This window comes from Puma concolor, chromosome E1, assembly GCF_028749965.1.
Source record: "Puma concolor isolate L17-30 chromosome E1, mPumCon1.1.hap2, whole genome shotgun sequence".
NCBI lineage: Eukaryota > Metazoa > Chordata > Mammalia > Carnivora > Felidae > Puma > Puma concolor.
The window spans coordinates 24330823-24348628 of record NC_141680.1 but is presented as its reverse complement, the minus strand read 5'-3'; the positions used below and the strand labels follow the sequence as shown (position 1 = coordinate 24348628).

The window sequence follows — 17806 nt, the reverse complement described above, 5'->3', positions numbered from 1 at the left end:
TTAGGTCAGAGAATGTTAATATATTTAATAGTCTTTAAACAAAGGAACATTTTACTAGTATGTGCATGATGCAAACTGTACATTTTTGAAGTACTGTATCCTAAAAATAATCTAAACTTTAATATACAAGGAGTTCTACATGGTTGTAGTCAAAAGGATTTATATTGAAAAATTATTTGATCTAACTTAAGAAATAGTCTCTTACCTGTGTTACCGCTATCATGGCGAGAACAGTATAAAGTTCTTCCTTAGTAAGTTTGCCAGGTGTAGTTCGATTAGCCAAGGCCCATATCTGTCCAAGAGTTTCCCTGGGCAGTCCAGATGACATCAGAATGGGATAAAGTTTAGCAGTATCTATTCCAGTTGGAGTCACTGTGATTTCTAAAATTTTCTTATAGGCATCTATCAAAGAAAAGACCAGATTACAAATGTAAACATATTATAAGTGATTGCTATTTTCTGTTGTCATTGTTGCTTATATAAGAATAATCTTGGGGTGCCTGGGTGGCTCAGTTTGTTAAGTGTCCTACTTCGAGTCAGGTCATAATCTCATAGCTTGTGGGTTCAAGCCCCAAGTTGGGCTCTGTGCTGACATCTCACAGCCTAGAGCCTGCTTTGGATTCTGTGTCTCTGTCTCTCCCTGTCCCTTCCCTGCTCACGCTCTGTCTCTCTCAAAAATAAACAAATATTAAAAAAAATTTTTTTTAAAAGAATAATCTTAGGTCAAACTGCTTTAATAGAACTGAAAATGTGTCAGGGTTTGAACTGCTATAAAGATCATTCAATTGGAAATATCCAATATAATTAGGGTCTGGAGCTTAGAAGACAGGATGGAGCGTGAGGTAAAATGAAGATTTGGGGCCAAAGGTCAGAGAAAGTAACAACACTAAAATGGAGGTGGTATAAACAGATGCTTTGGACTTTATTTTTAATGTTTATTTATTTATTCTGAGAGAGAGAGAGAAGAAAAATAGCTCAAGCAGGTGAGGGGAAGAGAGAGAGGGAGAGGGAGAAAGAATCCCAAGCAGGCACTGCGCTGCCACTGCAGAGCTCAACACAAGGCTCAGACTCACAAACCGTGAGATTGTGACCTGAGCTGAAATCAAGAGTCACACGCTCAACCGATTGAGCCACCTAGGCACCCCTAGATGCTTTAAAAGACAAGTTGTAGAATAATGATGGTGGGAATAGTTTGAAAACAGTGGTGGGGAGGCAAGAATTATACCAATACCACCTATCTCCTGCCTCAGTCAGAGTCTGTGAGAGAAAACATCACTGGGTAAGGTGCTATGGGAATAGAGCCTTCAGAGAAAGGCAGTTTCAGTAAAGGTGAGAAAGCAGAATACATGTTTGAAAAAAGGAAGGGACTGTTGGGAGTTTTTCCACAATAAAATGGGGTTTCCAAAGGACAAGTTGGGAAAGGCTATTAGACACGAGGTTGTCATATAAAATTTAGGATGCCAATACTGCATGGGACACACTTCTGTACTAATTAATAATTTACTATTTACCTGAAATTCAAATTTAAATTTTTTAATGTTTGTTTATTTTTGAGAGATAGAAACAATCAGCATGTGAGCGGGAAAGGGGCAGAGAGAGAGGGAGACACAGAACCCAAAGTAGGCTCCAGGCTCTCAGCTGTCAGCACAGAGCCCCACGCAGGGCTCGAACCCATGAATCGTGAGATCATGACCTGAGCTGAAGTCAGATGCTCAACCGACTGAGCCACCCAGGTGCCTCTACATCTAATATTTAAATATAGATTATAGGTTAGTAGGCTGGCCATAAGAATACATATTTTGGCTAGGAAACTATGTGTGCATGTATGTTCACAAGGAGGGTACACAATGAATATAAGCTGGCAGAAAATGGACACAACTCCAAAATTTACCAGATCTGGCTTTTTGTTTGTTTGGCTTGAAGACAGAGAAGAAGATGATGCAAATTATCTAATGGGCACTTGGAAGAAAACCTATTGTTTTTATGTATAGCTGAAGTCTCACAGGATTTGGGGAAATTAGCCTTTCAACTGAGTGTGTGATAATGATGTAAAGTAGATATTACTGGTTTTTTTCCAAACAGAATTTCAGGGACCCTTGCATGACTTTTATTTAATCAAGCATAGAACTTTAGTCTAATGATCAATCTAGAAAACCAAAGATCTGATGAAAGTTACCTTTAGATTTCAAGGGGTTGGCAAAATAGAGCAAAATGAACAAGACACAATACATTAAAACTGATTAACATATGCTGCTGTAATAGTCATTACTGTATTCACATCAGCCATGGCTTAGACTATTTTCTGGTATCAACTGAATACTATCACAAAATATGCACCTTCGTGATTTTATTGGCTCAACAGTAATAATCTCTATAAAGAGAAAAGTAAACATCACCTCCCAATGTTGACTGAAAAAGATGCCACTTAGTCTTTCACTTCATATATTACATGATAAATCATAAGAATAGATTTTTAAAATATATAATCACCAAGAGTTCATAAAATTACATTAAATGTATTAATACTATTATTGGTAAGTTATTAATAATCTATGAAATAAATAATATCTTTTATTTATAATAATTTTTTTTTTAAATTTTAGAGAGCGCATACATGAAAGAGAGCATGTGCATGCGTGAGCAAGAGAGAGGGGGAGAGAGAGAATCTCAAGCAGGCCCCATGCTCAGTGTGGAGCCTGACACAGGGCGTGATCCCATGACCCTAGGGATCATGACCTGAGCCAATATCAAGAGTTGGACATTCAACCAACTGAGCCATCCAGGCACCCCAATAACCATATCTTTTAAAGCATGGTAAATCTAGGGAAAGCTTTTAGAAATAAAAGTCTATGATGGTCAATAAAACATTAAAGCAAAACATTTCTCCTACATTTATATAGCCATTTCACCTATAAGGCTGTCTTAAATACTGGATCCTTTTCAATTTTCTGTACTCTTTCAGAAAAGAATAAACAAGAAAAAAGTAAAAATTTCTTCTGCATATTTTGTAATCACAACAGTAAATATTCACAACTACGTTTTCAACATCTGAAGCAAAATATCCAGATGGGAATCCTAGACAAAGTAGCTTTTTTACCTGGAACCAAACTCTCATTGTAAATCCAAGGCGGCATTCTGGGCTGAACAGGATCCTGCGAGGGAAATACTCCCACACCTAGAAGATAAGAAACATTATTTAATGTACATAACAGTCCATGCAGAAGATGGGGAAATCGCAGAGTCACTGTTTTTTATAAGAGCGCTGGCTGGAGATACTAAAAAAAAGTCACCAATACAATGAAAATATTTGGTTTCTAAATTTCTCTTGTACGTTAACTATGCCCTAAAGAGTAAACAAAAAAAAACCCCTAAGATGTACCAAATCAATATTCTGAATCATACAAGGCTTGCACCATTTCATGTGTATTACAAATTAAAGAAGAAAACATGACAGCTGGTGGTTTAAAAATTACCTATGTAAAAAAATGTAATTGCTCAAGCTTTACCTGCAGCTTTTAATAATATTTCTTTGTACAGTCTGACTTTTTTCCACCTGAATATGACACTGCTGCCTTGGATGTATAGGATTTTTTATTCTGTTCAGTAAAATATCCTCCAAAAGTTTGCCTCCTAGGCTGCCCAAATTCTAATTCATCTCTGCAAGCTAAGTTTATAAAAATTTGGACCTTCTAGGCAGCAGTGTGTATGATTTATTTCACAGAAGCAAAATCATATTCTCATTGGTGACTTTTCCAGTTAAATTTTAACTTTCAACCCTTATGGAAGAATAGAAAGTGTAAGAAAGGAAAAAGCTTTTATAAAATAAAAGGAAAAGAAATTTTAAATCAGGAATAATTCTGATTAAAAAAAACTGGTTATCAAACATTTTTAAAAGGAATAACTGCGGAAAGAATTCAGAGCAAAATCGTAGGGGTTAATTGGAGAAAGGAATGCATTAAAAATATTTTAAGCACAATACTGATTAGCAAAAATCAAGCAGCATTCATTTTAAGATTAATGCTTAAGGTGTTAGCATTTGAGCGATATTTGGTTAAATAAACTTTGGCTGAATATTTCATGAGCTCACCACTCTCTTCAATGGATAGGTTTTGGTCTGAAGTCTTTTCTGCCTCTGCAATGGTGGTACCACTTACACGTCCATCTATAGCACCCCCGTTTTTGGCCGTTAAACTGGGATGGTTCTTACTGGAACCTGGGCCTAGGGCTTTGTGACCAACGTCAGAGGTATTTAATTTAATTTGTTCCTGCCCAGATGAACTTATATCACAAGATACTAGGAGCTTCTCCTCCAAGGAAGGGCCTAAACAAACAGCATGAAGGGTTATTTGTATATAATTGCAAATTTCTGATTTTTTTCAATCATCCATTTCCACCCCCAGGTTCTAAAGGGTAGACCCTGCCACACATAATGTAGATTTTTGAAATAATCCAATCACTACACACTTGTATAGGACCTGAAAGGCTTTAGAGAGTTTAGAGAACTTAAAACATCATTACCTACTTTGGTTCTCAGGAATTCTGTAAGCCAGCAGGTCGAATGGTATAGTGGAAGGAGTACTACCTTAGAAATCTGGTGACTTATACCAGAGAGAGACACTTCCCCTCACGGCTGGGGAGGCCCCTGGCCAGTAACATCACCTCTGGGTCTGTTTCTACATCTGCCAACTGAGGAAGTTCGGACTAAGTCCATATCTGCTACGATCTTTCTCAGCACAATGTCTCAAGAAGCAGTGTATTAGTGCCTCCCATCCCCTTTAGTTCACAAGTGATACACCTGAGGTTCAGTTTCAAAATTTGTCCAAGGACACACTGACAATAAATGGAGAACCAGGCATCTGACCCCCAAGTGCTCTACCACCGAACCAGAGAGCACTTTCTAAAGCAACTCTTCTTGGCTCGTTACTCTGAACAAAATATTGGTGATTTTCCCAAACAAGAGAAATCTCATGTAGAAATCAGTTTGCTTTTAAAGTTCGAAAGTGATTTAAATAGCTCCTAATTTAGGAGCCAAAGTTTTAAATCATTTTTCCAGAATGTGAAGCTCCCAGAATTAAAAAATCGATATTCTTATTTTGGTGAATTTCAATAGTACTCATATATTCCGGTACACATTTCCTTACCAACATCAGTGTATTACTCTACTTATATAAGAGAAGTAAATTATCCTAGATTATTTTAAGAATACTTTCATTAACATTCTAGGAGTTACCTGCTTTCTGTACATTGTATGAGGCTGCAGCAGTAGAGAAAGAAGGAATTTGCCCAGGGACACCATGTAAGGCAAAAGACACTGGAATCTGACCTGGAGGGAGAGGCTGTGCTCCAGCCTTCTGTGTATGCAACTGGCCAAATGGGGTGGTGGGATGGAAAGACTGAAAAGGCTGGGAAGTGGAAGAAGGACCACATGTGGGAACTTCAACGGGCCCCTGCATAAAGTCACTGAATTCTTCTTCATCAAGAAAGGCAGGTGATGGGGAGACAGTTTTGGTAGAATGAGATGGTGTGGGATAATCTGCAAAACGGAAAATGGCAATGAAACACACGGAAATGAAAATCAACAAGGAAAAAGAAATTAAGATGCAGTACAATCCCAAAAGAATATACTGAAACATGAATAACAGAAGTGAACAAGAAATAACATGTAATGACAGCCAAATGGAATTATTAAGTGAATGAAAAACACTTTGATGGCTATTTACACATAATTCATTTCTTTTCAAAAAGCAGTTTTATAGCTATTTTGCATTTTGTTCAAAAACAGAAAAATGTAAAACTCAAAACTTCTTTCCTTCTTTTATTAGGTTAATACCACTTTTTTCCTCTGAGACCACTAATAATTTACATGAAAGTAGCTATTACTTTTTTTTTTTTAAGTGGTGATTACTTTTGACACCCAAGTGATCTGTTGCATAATATCCTCTCAACCAATATGTTCCATATATTAGAAAATCTACCTATATGTTGCTGAATATGTTTTGGACAAATATATACTCTGATGATTAATTATGCCAGTCAGAAACAATGCATGATACATACTTGTCATTTTTGATGTATCATGACTAATCCATACACTTTGCATATGTAGTTCACATCAGTGAAGTTACCACATGAGGAATGAAAATTACTAAAGAATATTACACACATTACCAAGGTGATATTATAAAAAGCATCAAAATCAGGATGCCATAAAGAGCTAAATCAAACAACTCAACAGTCCTTTTAAGAAAGTAAACCCTGGGGGCGCCTAGGTGGCGCAGTCGGTTGAGCGTCCGACTTCAGCCAGGTCACGATCTCGCGGTCCGTGAGTTCGAGCCCCGCGTCAGGCTCTGGGCTGATGGCTCAGAGCCTGGAGCCTGTTTCCGATTCTGTGTCTCCCTCTCTCTCTGCCCCTCCCCCGTTCATGCTCTGTCTCTCTCTGTCCCAAAAAAATAAATAAAAGTTGAAAAAAAAAAAAATTAAAAAAAAAAAAAAAAAAAAGAAAGTAAACCCTGACTGAGGACTATGTTTAAAAGATCTTTGGCTCTAATGTCTATCAACATCATTGGGGCTTTTTACTGTTAAATGTGAGATTTACTTATGTAATAAACCTTCTCTACAGGGGCATCATTTAACAATATCATTTTTGCTTCTTCATATTCTTTTTTAAAAATCCACAAAATTTAAATAAAGCAACTTTAAAAAACTAGAGTCACATAGAGGGGTGCCTGGGGTGGCTCAGTCAGGCGTCCAACTCTTGATTTCGGCTCAGGTCACGATCTCGCGGGTCATGAGATCCCCCCTCCCCCACCCCTCCCCACCTCCGTCAGGCTCTGCAGTGACAGTGCGGAGCCTGTTTGGGATTCTCTCTCTACCTCTTTCTTAAGATAAATAAATAAACATTTAAAAACTAATACATAAAAATTAGAGTTACACATAGGCAGATAAAGGCAACATCATCCCTATCTCCATCTCTGTCCTTCCATCATCCACATCCAGATTCAAACTGGACTAAGTACCTCTCAATCTGCCCTTTTTATTACTGTTGAGGTACAGCTAACACATAACATTATAGTTTCAGGTGCACAACACAGTGATTCGATATTAGTACACACTGTGAGATGATCACCACAGTCTCATTACCATTTCACCAAAGTTACAAAAAAATTTTCCCCTCATGAGAACTTTAAGCCAACTTTCAAATATGCATTACAATATTATTGACTACAGTTCCCATGCTGTACCTTACAACCCCATGACTTATTTTTTCTTTTTTTAAATTTTTTATTATTTTTTAACTTTACATCCTAATTAGTTAGCATATAGTGCAACAATGATTTCAGTAGTAGATTCCTTAGTGCCCCTTACCCATTTAGCCCATCCCCCCTCCCACACCCCCTCCTGTAACCCTGTTTGTTCTCCATATTTATGAGTCTTTTATGTTTTATCTCCCTCCTTGTTTTTATATTATTTTTGTTTCCCTTCCCTTATGTTCATGTGTTTTGTCTCTTAAAGTTCTCATATGAGTGAAGTCATATAATATTTGTCTTTCTCTAATTTCACTTAGCATAATACCCTCCAGTTCCATCCACGTAGTTGCAAATGGCAAAATTTCATTCTTTTTGATTGCCAAGTAATACTCCATTATATATACATACCACATCTTATTTACCCATGACTTATTTTATAATTGGAAGTTTGAACCTCTTGACTATCTTCACCCATTTCACCCACCTCCCCACTCCACCCTGGCAACTACCATTCTATTATATTTTTCTGTTTTGTTTTTTTTTTTCAGATTCCACATACAAGTGAAATCATATGGGATTTCTTTCTCTGACTTATTTTACTAAGTCTAATACCCTCAAGATCTATCTACATTGTTGCAAATGGCAAGATTCCATTCTTTTTTATGGCTGAGTAGTATACATATACCACATCTTCTTTACCCATTCATTCATCAAGGTACACATAGGTTGCCCCCACACCTTGGCCCCATACCTTGGCTAAATAATGATGCAATGAGCATAGGGGTGAGTATATTTTTTTGTCAGTGTTTTCATTTTCTTTGGATAAATATCCACTTGTGGAATTGCTGGATCATATGGTAGTTCTATTTTTAAGTTTTTGAGGAACCTCCATGCTGTTTTCCACAGTGGCTGCACCAACTTATATTCCCACCAACAATGCGTGAGGGTTCCCTTTTCTCCACATCCTTGCCAATACTTGTTGTTTCTTGTCTTTTTGATACCAGCCATTCTAACAGGTATAAAGTGGTATCTCATTGTGGTTTGCAATGTGATTTGCATTTCCCCAATGATTAGTGATGTTGAACATCTTTTCAAGTGCCTGTTGAACATCTGTATGTCTTCTTTGGCAAAATGCTTATTCAGATCCTCTGTCCATTTTTTTCCATTAGATTTTTTTTGCTATTGAGTTGTAGTTCTTTTATATTTTGGATATCAGCCCTTATGGATCTATGATTTGCAAATTATTTTCTCCCACTCAGCTGGTTGCCTTTTTATTTTGTTGATGGTTTCCTTTGCTGTGCAGAAGCTTTTTAATTTGATACAGTCCCATTCTTTAAAAAGATTTTTTAAAGCTGGGGTGCCTGGGTGGCTCAGTCGGTTAAGCGTCTGACTTCGGTTCAGGTCATGATCTCACGGTCCGTGAGTTCGAGCCCCACGTCGGGCTCTGTGCTGACAGCTCAGAGCCTGGAGCCTGCTTCAGATTCTGTGTCTCCCTCTCTCTCTGACCCTCCCCCATTCATGCTCCATCTCTCTCTGTCTCAAAAATAAATAAACATTAAAAAAATTAAAAAAAAAGATTTTTTAAAGTAATCTCTACACCCAATGTGGGGCTCAAACTCACAATCCCGAGATCAAGAGTCATATGCTCCATTGACTGAGACAGCCAGGTGCCCCAAGTCACTTGTTTATTTTTGCTTTTGTTGCCTTTGATTTTGGAATCAGGTCCAAAAAAATATGGCCAAAACCAACATCAAAGACCTTAGTGCCTATGTTTTCATTGAAGAGTTCTATGGTTTCAGGTCTTGCATTCAAGTCTTTAATATATGTTGAGTTAATTTCTGTGTATGGTGTGAAACAGTGCTCTAGTTTCATTCTTTTGCATGGGCTGTTCAGTTTTCTCAACACTGTTTATTGAACAGACTGTACTTTCCCCATTGTGTGTTCTTGCTTCCTTTGTCATAAATTAATTGACCATGTACAGTTGGATTTAATTCTGGGCTCTCTATTCTGTTCCACTGATCTATGTTTCCATTTTTATGCCAATATCATACTGTTTTGATTACCACAGCTCTTTGATATAGTTTGAAATCAGGGTACATCACGCTTTGAGCTTTCTTTCTTAAGACTGTTTTGGCTATTCAAGGTCTTTCGTGGTTCTATACACATTTTAGGATGGTTCTATTTTTGTGAAAAATGCCACTGGAATTTGATAGGAATTGCACTGAATCTGTTGAATGCTTTGGGAGACATTTTAACAAAATTAATTCTTCCAATTCATGAGCACAAAAACATCTTTCCTTTTTTTGTATGTGTCTTCCTTAATTTCTTTCATCAATGTCTTAAAGTTTTTAGCATACAGGTCTTTCACCTCGTTGGTTAAATTTATTACTATTTTTATTACTATTTAATTCTATTTGATTCAAGGGTAAATGAAACTGTTCTCTTAATTTCTCTGATAGTTTGCTCTTAGTATATATAAGCGCAACAGATTTTTGCATGTGGACTTTGTACCCTATAACTTCATTGAATTCGTTTACCTGTTCTAACATTCTTTTGGTAGTCTTTAGGGTTTTTTATATGTAAAGCTTTTTCACATTTTTAACTACTTTAAGTTGTTTTAACATTCATGAAAGTCTAAAGTCACAGAAGTAGTCTTTTTTTAAAAAGGTTCTTATCTGCCAGACTTCAAGCTGTATTACAAAGCTGTAATCATTAAGACAGTATGGTACAGGCACAAAAACAGACACTCAGATCAGTGGAACAGAATAGAGAACCCAGAAATGGACCCACAAATGTATGGCCAACTAATCTCTGACAAAGCAGGAAAGAATATCCAATGGAATAAAGACAGTCTCTTCTGCAAGTGGTGCTGGGAAAACTGGACAGCAACATGCAGAAAAATGAAGCTGGACCACTTTCTTACACCATCCACAAAAATAAACTCAAAATGGATGAAAGACCTAAATGTAAGACAGGAAGCTACCAAAGTCCTTGAGGAGAAAGCAGGCAAAAACCTCTTTGACCTTGGCCACAGCAACTTCTTACTCAACACATCTCCAGAGGCAAGGGACACAAAAGCAAAAATGAATTTTGGTACCTCATCAAAACAAAAAGCTGCTGCACAGCAAAGGAAACAATCAGCAAAACTAAAAGGCAATCAACGGAATGGGAGAAGATATTTGCAAACAACATATCAGATAAAGGGTTAGTATCCAAAATCTATGGAGAACTGATCAAACTCAACACCCAAAAACCAATCCAGTGAAGAAATGGGCAAAAGACATGAATAAACACTTCTCCAAAGAAGACATCCAGATGGCCAACTGACCCATGAAAAAATGCTCAATGTCACTCATCATCAGGGAAATACAGATCAAAACCACAATGAGATACCACCTCACACCGGTCAGAATGGCTAACATTAACAACTCAGGCAACAACAGATGTTGGTGAGGATACAGAGAAAGAGGATCTCTTTTGCACTGCTGATGGGAATGCAAACTGGTGCAGCCACTCTGGAAAACAGTATGGAGGTTCCTCAAAAAATTAAAAATAGAACTACCCTACGACCTAGCAATTGCACTAGTAGGTATTTGTCCAAGGGATACAGGTGTGCTGTTTCAAAGGGGCACATGCAGCCCAATGTTTATAGCAGCACTATCAACAATAGCCAAAGTATAGAAAGAACCTAAATGTCCATCGATGGATGAATGGATAAAGATAATGTGGTATATATATACAATGGAGTTTTACTCGGCAATCAAAAAGAATGAAATCTTGCCATTTGCAACCATGTGGATGGAACTAGAGGGTGTTATGCTAAGCGAAATTAGTCAGAGAAAGACAAATACCATATGGCTTCACTCAAATGAGGACTTTAAGATACAAAACAGATGAATATAAGGGAAGGAAAGCAAAAATATAAAAACAGGGAGGGGGACAAAACATACGAGACTCTTAAATATGGAGAACAAACAGAGGGTTACTGGAAAGGCTGTGGAAGGGAGGATGGGATAAATGGGTAAGGGGCACTAAGGAATCTACTCCTTAAATCATCATTGCACTATATGTTAACTTGGATGTAAATTAAAAAAAAAAAAAGGTTCTTATCTGAAAAATGGGAATACTACATGCTTCTCTTTCAGATCCATGAAATAGAACCTTTAATGCTTCCAGGTAATGCAAAATGAGTATCCAAAATTAATTAATTTTGTTAAAAAAAAAAAAAAAAGCTATGATCCAATGAATTCCAACCCTTCCCAATAATGGTTAGGAGAGTGTGGATTTAAGCTCTCAATTTGGGTTCTCAGAGCAGCACTGGTAGAAAACAGCAGTAATGGAAAACTAAGAGCTACTATGAGTATTAAAAAAAAAAATTATGTTTATTTATTTTGAGGGACAGAGAGACAGAGTACAAGCAGGGGAGGGTCAGAGAGAGAGGAAGACACAGAATCTGAAGTAGGCTCCAGGATCTCAGCTGTCAGCACAGAGCCCAACACAGGGCTCGAACTCACAAACTGTGAGATCATGACCTGAGCTGAAGTCGGACGCTCAACCAACTGAGCCACCCAGGTGGCCCTACTATGAGTATTTTTTAAATGGATCCTACTTAATAAGCAATAAGGCTACAAAGGCTAAATAAATGTTTCTTTGCATTTGACTGGAATTATGTTAATCCTACGTGGTACATATTTTGGCTTATAAACTCTCACAGTTATATATGTGATAAGTACAAAATTATGTGATAATTTGTATAGTCAATATTTTATGATACGGGGGGAGATTAAAAGATGACTTTGGTGGGTAAAAGGCTGGAAACTCTTTTTATATACTTTAGGCCTAGGTTAAGTCTCTAACTGGAGAAACTCTGGAAACTTCTTGGGTTTGCTTCAGAAAACTATTTTTTTGGATAAGAAGCAACTAACTGCATGTATGTTGACTGAACTCATGAGTCTATTTAAATATCAAAACACCAATTTATTATTTAACAATGAGATTGTTAAACTACACCTAGTTGTCCAAAAAGGTCATTCTCTATGGTCAGAACATGCCCTAACAATGACCACTCCTGTCTTCTCCTTCTTCTAAGTTCCACGCAGGGTTCAGTTTCAGCATTCCAAAATCTATTTTTAAATTACTTCTTGACTAGCTTATTCAGCTTAAAATTTTCATTTTTACTTATGTTTTTCCTCTCTGAACTCAATCTGATTCCTAATATCCATTCTCTTTTCAATCTTGCTGTATATTTTACTTTGCATCCGAGTATATAATCTAACAAGTGAAATTAATAGGACAGAGTTAAAGCTGTCCCAGAAAGTCAAGAACTGGTTACTGTGCCAATATTAGATTATTCCCTCCTGATCCCATCTATAAAAGGTACTACAATATAAGGGTTTAGGATAAAATTTATTAATGTAATATATACCAGTAGAAAAAAGTACTTGGTTGGCTGAATGATTTGACAACTCTTCACCTATTAATGATATGTTATTCTTAACCCCCTGTAAATTTTAAACATCCAAATCTTCACTTAGCTTGAAGGATTAGATGAGCACTGACATAATACCCACACATACTGGTCAATTAAACACACAGAAAATCACCTTCCAATGAAAGAAAAAAGTTTTTTTTAAGTTTTATTTATTTTGAGAGAGAAAGAGAACACATGTGTGCATGAGCGGGAGGGGTGGAGAGAGCGAATCCCAAGCAGGCTCTGCAGTGCCAGCGCAAAGCCTGATGTGGGACTCAAACTCACGAACCTTGAGATCATGACCTGAGCTGAAACCAAGAGCCAGATGGTTAACTGACTGGGCCACCCAAGAGCCTCCAAAATAAAATAAAAAAAAATTTTTTTTTAACGTTTATTCATTTTTGAAAGACAGACAGAAATGGAGCACGAGCCGGAGAGGGGCAGAGAGAGGGAGACAGAATCCGAAGCAGGCTCCCGGCTCTGAGCTGTCAGCACAGATCATGACCTGAGCCGAAATCGGACGCTCAACAGATTGAGCCACCCAGGCGCCCCTCCGAAAGAAAATTTTAAATTAAAATTACCTGGTTTCTTAGGGTGCGATGCTGGAGTAGGATGCATTTTAGCATCTCTGGAAAACCCATCTAAGTTTCCTTTTATGGCTTCCAAAGCATCATCTCTACTCTTCTCTCCTGTCTAGAAGACAATAAATGTATGGATATATCTTCACGTATGTCTCACTTCATCCTAGATCCTCCCAAATTAAAAGTACAGAGATTGGTCTATTTTCAAAATTTTTACCGCATACTTCTGATAGGGAATTCTCTGAATCAGAAAAACACTGGTACGTGTTATAAGTATACCAAAGGCATAAAACAACACTATAAAATACAAAAAATATTAAAAGGTCCATTTATAAATACTTCAGGATACAACTGATATTAAGTATCCTGAATTAATTAATATCAAGATCCATGATTAACCTTCCCAAGAAAAGATCACAAACACCAGTGGTAGTAAAAAGGAGTTGAGAAGATGATGGTTGATAGCCCACCCTCCTCAACCATACAGCGTCTTAGAAGAAAAGGAGAATTCTTCACTTGTGGAATCAGATAAAGCAAAATCAACCAACCACAGCATAAGCTTGGGCTTGTGCCCCAGTGAAAGAATCCACTGAATGAGCATGAGGCACATGCAAGGCGTGTGTGCGCTGTGGCAGTGGAAAAGATTACCTTGGGTTTCACACTACTCAAAAGCCTGAGCTTTTGCTTCTGCTCTTCAAACTGGCGTCTTTTTCTTTCTTCCTCTAAGAGCTTCTGTTGCTGTTCAAATCGTTTTCTGAAGGAAAAGCAACATAGTAAAGAACTAACTGCAGGGGCATTATCAATTGTGTTCTATTCATACTTCTAACAGTTTCAGCAGTATTGCCTTACATTTCTAGAACTAACAACTTCATTGCTAATTAGATCTAATTTCCTTATGACAATACTATTTCCCCAATATGTTAATTTCAAAATATATGAAAGGTGTCCAAAAAAATATATGCTTAAATTATAGACATGAATTTATTCCTTGTCTAATTTGGAAGGGGAAGAGACAAATCTTTTGCATTCAAAAGTAATTCAAAAAACAGGCAAGTAGACAAAAAAGAAAACTCCAACTTGGGAAGGCAGTGTCTCACAGGAGAAAGAAGAATGCTTTGGACATCAGGAAGTCTACATTTGCTAGTAATTGTGTAATCTGGCCTGACAAAGTTGCTTCATTTCTCCGAACTGCCCTTTCTCTAGATGTAAAATTAGAGAGTTGAATGAGAGGCTCTCTAACGTCTGTCCTTGCTTAAAACTTATATATAATGAAGTATTTCACGAATCTTAAAGGTAACATGACTGTTTGGGCTTCAAATGTGCATTAGAAACCACGTGACTGTTCCTAAAATAACTGCTATCATGTGTCCTCAGGTTTGAATCCCGAGGTCTCTTACTGCTGCTCTTCAGCGAACTGCTTCTGCATGTCTGGGGTGTACTGTGGGCCCGGGGGACGCATTCCCAGGAACGGTGTTTGTCCAAGGTAAGGCATTCCTGCTGCTGGCATTGGCCCCATTGGTATCCCTGCCTGAAAGAAACAAAGGCTTAGAAAATACAATTCTTCCTCTTAATTATTACAAAGAAAAACTATAACTTCCATAAATTCTTTCTTAATATTTTTATTAACAAACTATAGGACTTTCTTAAACAATAGAGTCAAAAAACACAGGCAAAAAATGTAAAGTTCCCCTTACTATCTCACCCCTTTCATTTCCTTCATTGTCTGAGATGTGACCACTGCTAACAGTGTGCATGGAAGCACACGTGCACACACGAGATATATTCTACTCTTTGAAAAGAGGTATCATATCTTACCTGTCTTTGTATTTTCCAGCAATAGGTAAGAGGCTGGCATACAGTAGTTAATCCAAAAATGAGATTAAAACATGCTTTTCTGATATGTATGATAGGATAATGAATATTTTGATGTTCAGTATCACAGGCCTGATGGCCAAACTTATACAGAAAATAAAATATATTTAATCAGTAATAACTTACATACTAATACCACAGTATAAAGTTTACTCAAGTGTCCAGAAGTAAAAATAGTATCACACTATAGCTAATCACAAAATCTAATAATGATGATGATGGCACTGATAAGAATGCTAATGAATAATTTACACTGAGTGGAAATTCTCCTATGCCTCAGCCTTCTCCCTGAAAGGCTCCCCTTCTGTTCCCTAATTGAAATATGGCTATCCCTGGAAGCCCTCTTATCTGGAGATTGCTGCTTCTCTTCCACGTTTCCTGTAAAAGGGGAATATTTCTCCTTGCGTCTTCTAAACCTATCCTCTCTTCCTTCAAAAACCTGACTGCATGCATCCAGCTATGTTAGTTGCCCAGATTGCCTAGTCTATGATTCCAGGATTCTTTCAGTTATAGTGAGTGAAGAATGTGTTTGCAATAAAGTGCAACTCCCCTACTTATATAAAATTAATGTAAACCACCAAAAGTTAAATTACCTTAAGGTAAAGATTATATTTACACTATTGGATTTAATATATTCAGACTTTCATCAATTCATTTTTAGTGAAGTGGTTTTTTTTAACAAGACTAAGATATCAAAATTTAAAAAAATTTTTAACATTTATTTATTTTTGAGAGACAGAGAGAGATAGAGCACAAGCAGGGGAGGAGCAGAGAGAGAGGGAGACACAGAATCCAAAGCAGGCTCCAGGCTCTGAGCTATCAGCACAGAGCCCGACATGGGGCTTGAACTCACAGACCGTGAGATCATGACCTGAGCTGAAGTCAGCCACCCAACCGACTGAGCCACCCATGCACCCCTAAGATATCAATTTTAATCTAACAATGTTTGTTGAAGAAATCCTGTTAAGTGTTTCCCTCAAAATATTTGTTTTAGAAATTATCAAAAATACCACCATGGGGTATCTGGGTGGCTAAGTCAGTTAAGCATCCAACTTTGGCTCAGGTCATGATCTCACAGGTCATGGGTTCAAGCCCTGCATTGTGCTCTGTGCTGACAGCTCAGAGCCTGGAGCCTGTTTTGGATTCTATGTCTCCCCCTCTCTCTCTCTCTGCCCCTCCCCTGCTTATAATCTCTCTCTGTCTTTCTCTCTCTCTCTCTCAAAAATAAACATTGAAAAAAAACTTAAAAAATGTCACCTCATACTGAATCTTGAAAAAAGTGCACCTCCCTATAATAGCAGAGGATTGGAGATTACAAATAATATAGGTAAAGCACTTAGAGCACTGTGTAGCATATATGAGTAAATAGCAGCTATTATAATTATTAAAAGTTACTGACAACAAAGAAGTACTCTCTCAAAAACAATAATGATCCCATTTTTTTCCCGGAACAAAATAAGATTCCGCAAGCAAATACAGAATTAAGAATTAAGAGGGGCGCCTGGGTGGCGCAGTCGGTTAAGCGTCCGACTTCAGCCAGGTCACGATCTCGCGGTCTGGGAGGTCGAGCCCCGCGTCGGGCTCTGGGCTGATGGCTCAGAGCCTGGAGCCTGTTTCCGATTCTGTGTCTCCCTCTCTCTCTGCCCCTCCCCCGTTCATGCTCTGTCTCTCTCTGTCCCAAAAATAAATAAACGTTGAAAAAAAAAATTAAAAAAAAAAAAAGAATTAAGAATTAAGATAAGAAAAATGAACACTTAACAGTTATAATATAGGTATCATTTTATTGTGTTCATGCCATATGCCAGCTATAGAATTAGGCATTTACATACATTATTCTCAATATACGTAAGATCCTTAGAGTTAGAGAATTTCTGATAATGATCAACAAGAATATCTTATTAATAAGAATGTCTTATTAATAACACTAATGAAGCCCCTACTATGTCCCAGGGACTCTTCTAAGGGTTTTATGTATATTAATTAACTTAATCCTTATAACAAACCTATGCAGTAGGTGCTACTATTATTCTCATTTTACAGATGAGGAAACGGAAGTACAGAAGAGTTAACTACCTTACTTACTGCTTGTAAGTGACAGAGCCAAGATTAGAAACAGGCAGCTTCTGGTTCCAAAGTGCATATTCTCCATCATTATGTTACACTGCCTCTCCAATTACCAACAACAACCACAGATTCAGACTTAAAACAAATTTTAATCTGTTTTTGTGTCTATTCATATGCTTAGGCATATACCTGCTCAATGAATAGTAGTAGCTTGGAAGCCTTATGAATGGCTTTAGGACTTTACAATAGGAGTTATAAGTAATACATATTACTTAATTACTAACACTCTCTATTGTAAATCTTGAGTGGGGATGGCAATGTATACTTACTTTTAATCACAGCGTGGTTCTCCTGGTGCTAAAAATTAGCACCATAATCCTAGGACTACATTTTTTTTTTCTAGCTTTATTTAAATAAAATAATTTATTTTATTTTTTACTTTTTCCAGCTTTACTGAGCTACAGTTGATATAACACTGTAATTTTAAGGTATGCAGCCTATTGATTTGATACACTTATATACTGCAAAATGATTACCACCACAGCATTAACGAATATCTCCATCATGTCACA

General features: G+C 37.3%; 1 protein-coding gene across 17 annotated transcripts in view; it reads right to left on the bottom strand.

Moving 5' to 3' along the window:
• SYNRG (synergin gamma) overlaps window positions 1-17806 on the bottom strand; it is an 88427-nt gene that overhangs the window by 48064 nt on the left and 22557 nt on the right. For 5 of the 17 annotated variants that reach the window (XM_086686683.1, XM_086686685.1, XM_086686689.1 and 2 more), the window contains exons 4-10: window positions 14696-14826; window positions 13947-14052; window positions 13299-13410; window positions 5231-5533; window positions 4088-4321; window positions 3098-3175; window positions 206-402 (exon numbers count right to left, since the gene is read on the bottom strand). In XM_086686683.1, the coding sequence (XP_086542809.1) occupies window positions 206-402; window positions 3098-3175; window positions 4088-4321; window positions 5231-5533; window positions 13299-13410; window positions 13947-14052; window positions 14696-14826 (1161 nt within the window). The remainder of the gene's footprint in view (window positions 1-205; window positions 403-3097; window positions 3176-4087; window positions 4322-5230; window positions 5534-13298; window positions 13411-13946; window positions 14053-14695; window positions 14827-17806) is intronic. The other 12 variants (XM_086686696.1, XM_086686699.1, XM_086686701.1 and 9 more) reach the window with 7 other exon arrangements.